The 12526-nt window shown below is 43.8% G+C and overlaps 1 protein-coding gene across 1 annotated transcript in view; it reads right to left on the bottom strand.

The window, feature by feature from the left end:
* OCA2 (OCA2 melanosomal transmembrane protein) overlaps positions 1-12526 on the bottom strand; it is an 833084-nt gene that overhangs the window by 668478 nt on the left and 152080 nt on the right. The window contains exon 4 of the mRNA XM_086934183.1: positions 11477-11665. Coding sequence (XP_086790309.1) covers positions 11477-11665 — 189 coding nt within the window. The remainder of the gene's footprint in view (positions 1-11476; positions 11666-12526) is intronic.

A 12526-nucleotide genomic window follows, 5' to 3' on the forward strand; every position in this document is an offset into this window, starting at 1 on the left:
GGGAGCGGAATGTGCTGGCGTTGTTGCACCGTGGGCTAGGGCTGACCATCTCTCCAGCTCTCACATCTGCTAGTTCATCCGATCTACCCAATATTAGGATTTCATACAGTGATATCCCCTGTTGGCAGAGGATCAGCTTTCGCAGCTTGACTGGTCGGCACCCCTGGATCAGTTGTGCCCATTTCTCCAACTGCTGGTCAATGCCAGTGCACATGCGCGCCAATTTTTGTAATCACGCAAAGAATATGTTTACAGACTCCTCTTGTTGCAGGCGAGCTTGTCTTAATTAAAAATGCTCATAATACAGGTTTAATTGGGGATAAAAAAAATAAAATAATTGGCTGAGTGCTGCTACAGCCGTGTCATAATCGTAGATGTCACCAGTGTGTGGCAAATCAAGGAATAGATTGTACAGTTCAGCATGGTTAGGGTGACCAGGCGTCCCGGATTTGCCAGGACGGTCCCAGTTTTTCACCAGCTGTCCGGGCAGATTGAGAAATTTAGCTCATGTCCGGTTTTTGGAGAGGGTGGAATAAAAACAGGGGGAGGTGTTTGTTTATGTTTTACAACGCAGGGATAGTTAGAAGTTGTTCCAAGAAAGCAATTCACAGGCAACCTACTGGGTTTAAAAGGTGCATTTTATGTATTGGTGAACCAAGGAGTGCACTGAGATCAACTTCCGTAATGAGATAGAGATCCATAGTGAAAGTCATCAAACAGCGAAAGCCCCGACTGGTGCGAGACACTGTAACTAACGTAAAGAAGTTCAAAAATGAAGGAGACTTGAAAAACACGAGTGCTCCCGTTTTTAATAGATGCGACGAACAGCTCACGCACCCGAACTTTGTGAGACTCAGCTGTAGAAGCGTACTGACGGCTTCATTTACAAGTTGGGAGAGTGACCTTCACCTCAACAAGTTTTTGAGGATAAAGGTTGGGAAAAGGATTTATTTGGCCCTGATGAGAGTGTAGCAACACGGAATCCACACTCGAAACGCGTCGGCAAAGAGGATTAAATCCTATTCTTTGAAAAACGCTCCTTTGATAAAGGGGATTAAGTCCTATTGTTCGAAAACGCTTGTTGACATTTATTCCCAATTTAAGTATTCATATGTATTAGTGACATTTTAACATTCAGGAACGAAATGCATTAATCTTTGAATATTTTTATGATGTTATTTGAAGTAGTCTGACATCTTTCACCTTTTTCTTCTTTTTGAATGTAATAATTCGCAATAATTGTTTGGATTAATTGTATGTTTTAACATTGTGTGTATGTTTGATTTATGTTGTTTTATAACAAAGGCAACAAGATTGTTTGGCCATATATGTGAAGAACAATTTTCTTCTCTTGCTAAAAACAGTACTTCTTTTTCTAAAAAAATGAATAAAAGGCGCAATTAATTGCCGGGATAAACATATTAGGTTTTGTTTATCATTTCAATTTGAATAAGAATTTTTGAAATATTGTGAAGTGTGGGTCTTTCTCTTTTTGTAAAGCATTTCTGGGCCCTACCCCCACTTCTGTCCATAGGGCCATACTCCTCTGTTTTTGAGAAAATCATCCGAGATGTCAGCACTTCATTTTCAATTAAGCTTAAATATTGGCTCTGCACCCTAAAAGGATCAGTCAGCATAGTGCGAGGTAAACGCATACAGGGCTCTGAATCGGAGGTCTGAGTTATTTCCTTGGATTTCAATATATCTCCAGACATGTATAATATTCACCTTAATGGGTTTTCCAGGGCTCTCTGGTTGGGACATTGCAATTAAAATGCTAGCAGGCTGGCTAATCACAATTTTAATTGGCCGCTTTACTATGGCAAAGCCAAATAAATGGGTAGTAGACTACAGTGGTTGACATTTATTTTATTGAATTCTCTAAAACTATGCTAGGTAATGTCCTTCCATGGTTCTTTTCAGGGGATGGGGGGAGTCTAAGTCGGGAGTGGATGCCCTGACGTATCCTTGACTGTCTGGCCTGATTTTTGCTTTCCTTCTATTTCCTTTAATTCAGATGTTTCCGATTCAGGTCCAGAGGGAGAGGGCTCAAGTAATTCTGGTGGTTCCGGAACGGCTCGCTCTATTTGGTTTCCTCTCCCGATGGCGATGAAGGTGGGTATGGAGGTGCAGTTTCCCTTGGTACCATGTCCTCTGAGGTTCCTGGTCCTCCCGGTAAGGTCTCTGGCAAAAATCAAGCTGACAGCTTGGAGGTTGAACAGGGGCTTGAGAGTTCTGGATCTTTCTGCCTCTTCCTCTGTGCAGGCCTTCAGGAGTTTGTCCACCATTTTCATATGCCCGGTGCTGGAAGATCAGGCATAAGCACCTGCTTCTCCTTTGTTTCTCTCCCCCAGATCCTTGACTTTATTCAAAATGGGTTTCAGTTGGGCCTCAGTCGTGCCACTCAAAGTTCAGAGGGCGGCTGCTAAGGCGTTTCAGTCCCCGTTGGGTGGTTCAGTAGACGATCGAGGGTTGATCTCCAGAATTTCAAGGTTTTTCTAATCTCCGGTCTGTACCGCAGGTGGTGTGTCCTTCCTGGAATTTACTGTTGATGTTGCGGGCTCTCAGGTATCCTCCATTTGAATCTTTGTCTTCGGTGGATTCTGTCTTCCGATTCTGAAGGAGTTCTTCTTGGTGGCCATTATGTTATATTTTATTTACCAGTATAACATGTACTCTAGCCCTGCTGCCTCTAGCTGCTCAGCCAGAGTGTGTCTTGGTCTTAGAATGTTGTGTGTCTGTGATGCGTGGAATGCCTGGGTGACTGAGTGGGATGAATGTGGCAGTTAGAGATGGGCTGAGCAGCTAGGCAGGCTGCACCTGGTGGGGCTGGTACCACACTAGGCTGGCTGGAGTCAAGATAGATGTAACCTGAACTGAAGATTAATAAAGAAGACCTAAATGTACATCCTGGCTCCTGGTGTCTATCTACATAGGACACAACATATTTTTGGCGACTGGCATACTTGAACCCTGGTGACTCTTGGAGAAACAAAGAAACAAAGGAACTATAAGAGAAACCAAGAGATCCTACAAGCAACTACAAGTATAAAGATGGTATTTCCAGGCAAGCCACGCCAGCCCCACCAGTGTTCTTCCTATGGACAGCCCCAATGAGCAGTGTCACCTCCAACTGACACTACAGCCTGGAAATACTACAACTACAGTGAGTTGGAGGAGTAGTAAAACTACAACCGATTTTGGTGTTCCAGTCACAGAGGTCAACAGTGAGTTGGAGGAGTAGTTCAACTACAGCCTCATCTGGTGTTCCAGCCACATGGTAATGTACAAAAGTGTTTGTGAGTTGGATGGGTTGCCTCTCTTCAACCAGGTGTTGGTGTTCCAGCCACGTCGCACAAATGTGTGAAGAGTGTCTTTAAAAGAGTAATACATGAAAGAAATGAAAAGGCACAATTTGGAATTTATACTCAAAAGATGTAAGAACATACCGTGTGCTGTTGATGCACTGATGGAGAGATTGTTGGTGCAAGATTGACTGTTGCAGTTATTTAAAGAAGCCATTCATAGCTATCTTCAAAGACCATAGTGACTGGGGTAAAGATATTTTTCACTGCTATCTTCAAAGACCAAAGTGACATTTGTTATGTTATGTGCTTTCCTCTAGAAGACAAATGTCTGCATGCAGTAACTGCACAAAAGGAGAATTTCTGTGGTTTAACGGACGTGCTTCGCGTTTAAAAGAGATCAGAACGAATAGTGTGCAGTGGCTGCAGAGAAGGAATTTTTTTGGTTTTTAAATGACATTTGTTGCATATTGATTCTTGAACCAACGTCAGTTCTGTGGTGTGGCATTCTCGAGGTATGTGCTTTTATCACACTTGGAAGGACATTTAACCCAGTGGGACATTACAGTAGTTTCTTCCCACTTTGTTTTGACTCTTTCGAAACACGGTCTTTTAGCAGGGACCATTGAGGAGTCAAATTAGGCACTTGAATGTATTTTTCATTTGCTGCGATCAGCGTTTGTTCATCAGTCTACAAAGAATACATTTACAAAGAACATTGCAAGTGAATGGGATCGCATTTGGACAAAGACCTCTCCGCCTTGCTCTGCTGTGGCGAGTCATTTTAATTTTTTTTTTTTCCTATGGGCCCAGCCGAGACTGCAATTCGGTGAACGTTATTCAACCGCCTTCCAGTAGTTTTAAAATGAAGGCGCGTGCCATTCCCTGCTCGCGTGCAACCTTACCTTCACTTGGGCTCTCTTCATAGATTGTCTGTGAAGTTCGTTCTTGTCGTGTGGGCCCTTTGCTTCCTGAAGATGGATGCCCAACCGGACCGTGAACCACTCGGCAGTATTGTCGACCGCGTGCCGCCATCTTGTGGTTGGCGGCCGCTTTTGCCTTTCTCCTTTGCTGGGTCCAGTATGGTGTCGAGTTGCCGACCACAATTTTTATTTTTGCCAACCACGGTGTTCGCGGTGCTCTTCAATAAAGTTTTCTGGAAAATGACATGAGAGCTGGGAACAACGCAGTGTCTTCGCGACTTTAACATCATCTGGCTTCTTGTAGATCCTCCGTTTTATGTATGTCGGAGGTATTGTACATTGTCCATTGTTATCACAGTGGTGTTCCTGCTTGCCACAGATCACAACAAATATTCCTGCTTCGAGTCGTTTTTTTTCCTGCCACAAGCTATTCTTCTTTGGTCTTTGGAGAGATTTCTTTGGCAGTGACTTCTACATCCACATCTTGACAGTGTTTGTGACTTGTGCTGTTTTTGACTAGCTGTCTGTGTATTGAATCTGCAATAACAGATTTGTTGGGTTATTCTGCACACAAGGGTGTGCTTCATTTACTTCACCTACAGTGTGGTCTATATCTTGGTTATTCAGCTTGTGTGTAAGTGTGCATTAATCTTTGTACATTAATCTTTGTATCCTATTACCCAAGGGAAGTTCTTTTTGTCAGCCACTACTTGGGTGAGATATCGCTCACCGGTGTGTCACTTGTGGGCTTTCTAGTTTGCCTACAGCATGTTGTTATACTGCTTTAGTATTCTAATTACTTAGAGTTTGAGATGTCTTTTTTTCCAGTGTTTTTGGAGTCGTGATGCCACAGGTCAACATTTACTTAAGAATGTGTTTTCATTTATTGCATGTGTGTGGTTATCACACAGTTCCCTTACTTGAAGGATGGTTGTGGGTTTAATTTCCTCATTTATCTAGTCTTTTACTCCCTCATGGGGGTATGTAACCTCTACAAGGGGTTTGTGATATGGGTTAGTTCCCATACGTGTGTACCTAGGTAAACTCCTACGCGGGGTTGGATGTGGGTTTTAATTCACTTTACAGTTGCGCGCAGTACAATAGTACATTTCTTTACAGTTGGTTCTATGGGTGACGACCCATTTGTTCTTGTTTCTCTTACTCTTGGGATTGAAGTCGCAGGGTATTCTATTCTATGTTATGATTTTGGCTTTTGAGTTGTGAAGTCTTTTACCCTTTGTGTTATAGTATTTTACGTTGCAGTATAAGTTTCTAAATGCTATGTACTGAAATATATTCCATTTTTTTAAGGGGGATGAGGGATATTGCTATCTATTTGTATATATCTTTACCCGTTCTTTCTTTACCTAACGGTTCTTTCTCTTGTGATGTTTTGTCCATTTGCTGAATCCGAGAGATTTGTACTATTATTGATGTTTTATTGGTTCTTTCTTCTTAGGTGCCTTGTCCATTTGCTGCATGTTTGAGATTTGTTATATTCTACTTGGGCTTAGTTCTCTGGTTTCCTTTTTGCTTTTGTTTAAAGGTAAAGGGATAATGTTATATCTAATTTGCTAGTATAACATGTACTCTAGTCCTGCTGCCTCTAGCTGCTCAGCCAAAGTGTGTATTGGTCTTAGAATGTTGGTGGGCCTGTGATGTGTGGAATGCCTGGGTGACTGAGTGGGATGAATGTGGCAGTTAGAGATGGGCTGAGCAGCTAGGCAGGCTGCTCCTAGTGGGGCTGGTACCACACTAGGCTGGCTGGAGTCAAGACAGATGTAATCTGAACTGAAGATTAATAAAGAAGACCTAAATGTACATCCTGGCTCCTGGTGTCTATCTACATAGGACACAACACATTACTTCAGCTCGCATCCTGGGGTAGTTGAGCTCGGTGTGGTCTCCCTTGTGTTTTTTCAGGGTCTTTGATGACAGGATTGTCCTTTGGTTGGGGTCTTAGTTTTATCCCAAAGGTGAGGTCTATGTTCCATCTCCTGCAGGAAGTGACTGTTCCAATATGTTTTCTGGATCCTCAGCCTCCTAAGGAAGTGGCACTTCATTCTCTTGATGTAGTAGGGCAGTTTTGATCGACCTGGCCCGGGTAAAGGAGTTTCCTTCACTGTTTGTGAATCATGGTCCTGCTGGTAAAGGAGGTAAGCCTTCTACTCCGTCCTTGAGTAGGTGGATCCGATATGCGATTCACTGGCATACAAGCAGTTTGGTTTATCATCTCCCCTGGGGATCCAGCAGAGGTCCACAAGGGGCATTTCGATTTCCGTTGCTGAGGTTCAGAGGGCCTCTTTGCAGGAGATTGGTTGAGCAGCCGCTTGGGCAGTTCCTTCTACATTTATTACCCATTACCTGGTGGTCCAGGGCCCAGAGGTGACAGATCTTTTGGGTTCCAGGTTGCGGACTTCTGTGCTGTAGCAATCTTCTCTTGATTAAACTTTGTGTCTGCATAGGATTTACAAATGTCCTGGTCCAGTTTGTGGCTTGGGTACATCGCACAGTGTTATTCAACACAGTGAGAGGGACGAGGAGGTAATGCTGCGATTACCTACCGGTAATAGCATTACTCTGAGTCTTTCTCTCACCATGATGAATCAGCTCCTCCCTCCTGCCTAGTCCAACTGAGTTTGTGGGCTAGGTATGGAAAAGGAGGCCTCACAGTACAATTCATCACCACGAGAGAAGGACTCGCCACAGATAATTAATCGCCGTATTTTCCCAAAGGAGAAATGTTTTTCCTTTGCTCCAACCAAGACTAGAATGATCTTTTCCTTTACCTATCCAAATCGGAGTTACTCCGGGCTAGGGCTAATGTAACTTTCTGACCATTTTCAGGAAGGGAAACAGTTGGATTTCAGTTTGTGAATGTCTACAATCGTACAAGTTTGTGTATGTACACAAACTAATGAGGTCATCTACACCTAACATCCGTTTCTCACCCTTTACAGAGGATTTATACTGAGAATTTTTCCGCACCAAAGGCGAAGAACCATGTAGTAGCAAATCCATTTGTACCTGCAAGGAATTCTTTTGGTGCTTTCAGGCACATGTAAATTGAGCTGTTTTAAAACATAATTGTAAATTTATGGCAGAAGTTATTTTTATGAATTCAGGGCTCTCATGCCTAATCGCTTTTTCCATTGTGCAACATGATTTACAGGCAGAGCACCTACATAGGTCACAACAGACATTGGTTCACTCCATTACCACCACCGAAAGGTTCTTTGCACAAAAAAATATATTTTACAGTATCTGAAAAGTAAAAGCTTCATGCAGATGGGTGTAGACCTAAACATTTTTTAGTGTGGCAACACTGACAAAGCAGTTCAAATTGCAGGAGGTTCTCATTTAGTGAGATTACCCCCATTTGATCACTTGTTCAAGAAATCGCATATTACCTGTTAATGAATGGTTTGTGATGCTTAAAATGATGACATGGTGACTTCTAACATATCAGGCCTCTCAAATTTCACAGTTCAAATCAAGACCACCTCTTTCAGGCCATTTCTGGGTCTCGCCTGAGCCAGCGCGCATGCGCTGCTCTGCGAGACATTTAGTAAGGGCTTTAAACTTACACAAGCTTGTGCGTGTGCTTTTGTTTTCTTCATCCGCTATTGGCCTTTGCATGCGTCTTTCTAAGAAAGACAGAACGCAATTGGCCAAATGTGGGGGCATGCCCGCCTTCTTTCTCTTGTGGCCTAGGGTCCGCAGGAGAGAGCATGAGCGCCATATGTCTCCTCTTATGGGGTCACGTCTCGCGGTCGAGTTCATTATGAAACATATGGACAAACGTGGCACTTTCACCGCGGGGGCACAAGCGCGCGCACCACTTCGAGGGTCGTCTTACACGCTGCGGGTGGTTAAATGAAAGCAGCGGACTGAAAAACATAGTATTCCGGGTGACACTGAGCGGCGCTACAGCTTTTTTAACATTATCGCAAAACAAAGCAGTATATTATATTTCCGAACCAGAGCTAAACTCACCATACACTGCTGTCTACCATCAACCCACAAGACACACTCACAGGCATTGTGCACACGCATCCACTGGCGTTTTCCCCTCTCTGGAAGCCCGGGTCTATCAGGCGCTCGGAGGGGAGGGATGGCCTCACCCCATGGTTTTGTTTGTGAGCTCAGCATGGGGCACGTGTCACATGCACACAGGAGCTTTCGCACCCTGTCAGGGACATCGGCACACGAAACCCACCCAGCGTACATGAGGCACTCCCTGTCTCGTTACTCTGAGGACATGCCACCGGGAAAGGGGACCACACACACCCAAGCAAAGCTCCGACCACCACCAGGCTCATGCAGCCAGGCAGAAACTCTTTCCAGGAATCAGTTGTCAAAAGACCCCAACACTCGCTCCCAATCGACCCTCAGTATGACTCGCACATGGGACGCATTGACTCATACCCCCCCCCACACACACACACACTTTGTACATTTTAGAAACCAATGGGTGTACCACCGCTATATAGTTGGCTGTTTTGCACCGCATCATGCCCAACATAGAAAACATGCCACCACCCCCTCAATTATTGAAATGCATGGAGGGTCGGGCGCGAGGTGTAAACTGTGCCTTTCTTACTGTGGGCGCCTGGCTGCCTGATCAGGGGTACACTGTAAACCACATCCTGCTCAGCAGCAAAAACAGCAGAAAAAGCTTCTGTTTTTCTCAGTGTGTGAAGCCACTGCCACACTCTACCACCCACCAGGCGCCCTCGCTCGTTCTTATTACCCTGGAAGTATGATTCAGCATTCCGTGTTTTATTGGGGTAGCAGCCACTCGGGGGTCTCCATTTTGGTAGTGGGTAGCATGAGCCACATATGCTGATTATAGGTGCGGGAGCCAAAAGCCAGCACAAAAGGGCCGTGGGACGCACACCTTCCACTCATGGTGTTTAAATGCACACCTTTCTCTTCTTGTAAACAGCATCCATCTTATCTGACGACAGAGACCCATGTTAAGGGGAGGGAACCCCGGCTCCACCGTGAAATACATTGCCTCCAGGAGCGTCCCAGGGTGTCCTAACTGGGACCCAGCAACCAGCGCCTGCCTGGTGATTCAGCATGTATTTTGAAGTTTCATTCGGAGCAAACAGCCTTGCGCATGGCTGACTGTCTCGCCCCTGCTCCATTGTGGTGCTGCTGAGCTCGAGCTCGCTTCAAAAACGAGGCGGAATCTGTTGTATTGTCTCTTTATGCCCTTGTGCCTCAGCAGCATTCATCTGAAATGTCCGGGTAGTACATCAAGCTTATTTTGTGTCATCGTCACAGGGTTGTTGTGGTGGACTAAGTGTTCCTGCCTGTGACGCGGTACTTGCTTTATGTCGTCCTCATAAGGGGTGTTGTGAGGCAGTCTGTGTCCCTGTGGTTCACGCGCTAGACACTGGGACTTGGGCCAGGCCTATTAGTGTGGTGCATTAGGGAGATGTGGGTACCGGATGTGCGGAGTGTGAAAGCATGGCTTAGACAGTGTTTGATCCCACCATTGTCTTAAAGAGGTTCGGGTGGAGAGATTGAGTGGCTGTTAGATACGGCCACCCCTATAAATGCGGTGCAAATACTGTGGTGGATGTGTTTGGTGACTCGGCAGTGTAGTTATGAATGGGGTGTTGGATGGTAGCGGTTTTGGGTTTGTGTGGATGATCCAGTGGGGCTGTAATGTAGTTTTGATTCCCTTTGACTTTCCCATTGGTGCTTCAATGCTGGTTTATGATTTGATGTTCCCATGGCACTGCGAAGCTGATCTGGTAAAAAGGAAGACCTCAGGGTGTTGCTCTGTACATGACCTTAAGCTACAGTAGTGCTGGCTGTGAATCCCATTGGGTGACTTAAGGAAGTTGTGGTGCTGATTTGGGGTTTCCCTGGGACAAAAATATTTTGCTGCTTTATGGTTTCCCTGGGTTGATCTCATGTCGCTTCTTACTGGTTTCCCTGGATGATGCTCATGGTTATATACAGTTGGTTTGTGATTTCCTGGGATGGCACAATGTACACAGTACCAGACAACACCTGCCCATTTAAAGAACTGACTGCCCCCTTTCATGAGTGTCATTCGAGACAGGTGAACTCACCGATACACCTCACATACCACTCAGTGCCACATAATTGCACTCTACTCAATGCAACATAAATACACTCCACATAATACCACTCAGTGCCACATAATTACACACCACATAATTGCACTCTATTCAATGTAACATAAATACACTTCACATAAATGCACTTTATGTCACATGCCACCAAGCAACATAAATGTACTCCACACCATGACTCAATTTCACTAAGCATTATTATTTCACTCAACACCACAGTTCCAGGCCACACAATTCAACTCCACACATTTCTAATACACACCACATAATTACACCAAACATCATATTTCAACTCCACATCTCTGTAATCCACAACGTACCTCCAATCCACACCATATAATGGCACCACCTAAGCACCAAACATCACACACCACCACCATTTTGCATCAGCGCACCACCTAAGCATCACCAGACATCACTTAAGCATCACGTCAGTCTGCCCTCGGAACCTGGCATTCTCCCATATAGTCCGCCCGCTGCTCGTGTTCTAATTATATTCCTGTTTCCAACTTCCACTCCCCCATTATTTATGTCCCATCCCCCATTAACAATTTTTTGTATAACAAACAAGCATGAGAACAGGCAGGAAGAAGTTGCCAGCAGTGCAAGTACAAAAAAAACTGAACACATTTATGCTAAAATCTTTTTTTAATCAGGTTGTTCAGTTGTATATAATGTCGTCTTAGTTTGTATAAAGGTAACAAAAATGCTTAACACTTCATATTATATAAATTTTCAACATGATGCACAGCAGCCACAATGCTCTACAACATAGCCAAAAGTTCTGGCTAAAAACATAAGGTCCCAAAAGGCGAGACCTATTGGTTACACCAATGCTGGTTTTTCTTTGCAGCCTAGTATTTGTATCTGTTTATTCCATTCTAAATCCAAAATGCAGATGACCCTATAAAGCATAAACCGAGCTGGTGAGGTACCAAGAGCTGAACAGAAGGGCGAGAACAAAAGCTATGCTTTATAGGCATGTACAATGAGGGAGACAGAACTTGGGCTTCTAAAGACTAAGGTGGTGATATTCTGTGAAGAGAGAGTCTCTGCTTTCAGTCTATAGATACTACAATACAAAGAGAAAAACAAAGAATGAATAATCAAATTAAATTTCATAAACACATACCTCACATTCGAGAGATTTATTTTCATATGGAGGCTGTCCAGGAGTTCGCATTTCTCAGTGGAAGCCGACCTAGACAAACTGCCAAATTCACTTCCCAGCCGACACATCTGCTCAAATTCCGCTGAACTGTTTTCCCAGGACTCTTCATCTGTAGTAAGTTGAGGCTTACGAAGGGTTGTGCATTCGACCCTGGGAAAAACATTTAAAATAAAAATATAAACAATATAATAGATTTCAAATACTGATTGATAAAAGAATTCGACATGTTTTTGTCTAACGGTTCAAAATAACTTGGGGAGAGTAACATCACCCCTTACTCAGAAGCTGCAATTCTAAAGCGCTCCGATATCCTTCGGGATCAAGTTCGCACTATATAAAACTTTATAAATAAAAAAAAAATAAACATTTGATTACAACATTTTTTTGAACAAGTCCATGCGGAAAAAAGACGAATTTGATATCTTGAAAGTCAATCCATAGACATTCGGAAATAGCAACAGGTGTACACTCAGAATGCCAAGTATACGAAGCAAATGATTTGAAAATATTCTATTTGTCCTCCAACATCTAGGGAGAGGTCAAATTGCCTTATTGATTGGATAGGAGGCCGGTGAGGGGAATGCAGATTAATTAGAGATTAATTAGCATTTAATGGTAGTAGCATAGGGCAGTCTTGGCTTTACACAGTAAGAAAGATCGCCGTTTGCAAACAAATAAAAAAATGTATAAAAGACAATAGAATCATGGGTTCCAATTGTAGCAATATAGGCGTTTATGAAATGGCCATGGGAATTTAAAGTGCTTGCCATCCAAAGTGCAAAGCAATACCCATGCCCAAAGACCAAACCTAACAAAGGTGGTAATACTGTAAATGAAATTGAAGACATTGCACATATGGTACTCTTTGCCAACCTCCAAGACTAGAGAGAGTCACCCTTTCATGCCACAAGGGACAGGGAGGGTTACACCACAAGCAAAAGAAGCTCCCTTTTGTGTAACCCAACTGCAACCTGTCACATCTGCCAATCCCGCTTTGCAAGGGCACAGCTC

This window comes from Lissotriton vulgaris, chromosome 8, assembly GCF_964263255.1.
Source record: "Lissotriton vulgaris chromosome 8, aLisVul1.2, whole genome shotgun sequence".
Lineage (NCBI taxonomy): Eukaryota > Metazoa > Chordata > Amphibia > Caudata > Salamandridae > Lissotriton > Lissotriton vulgaris.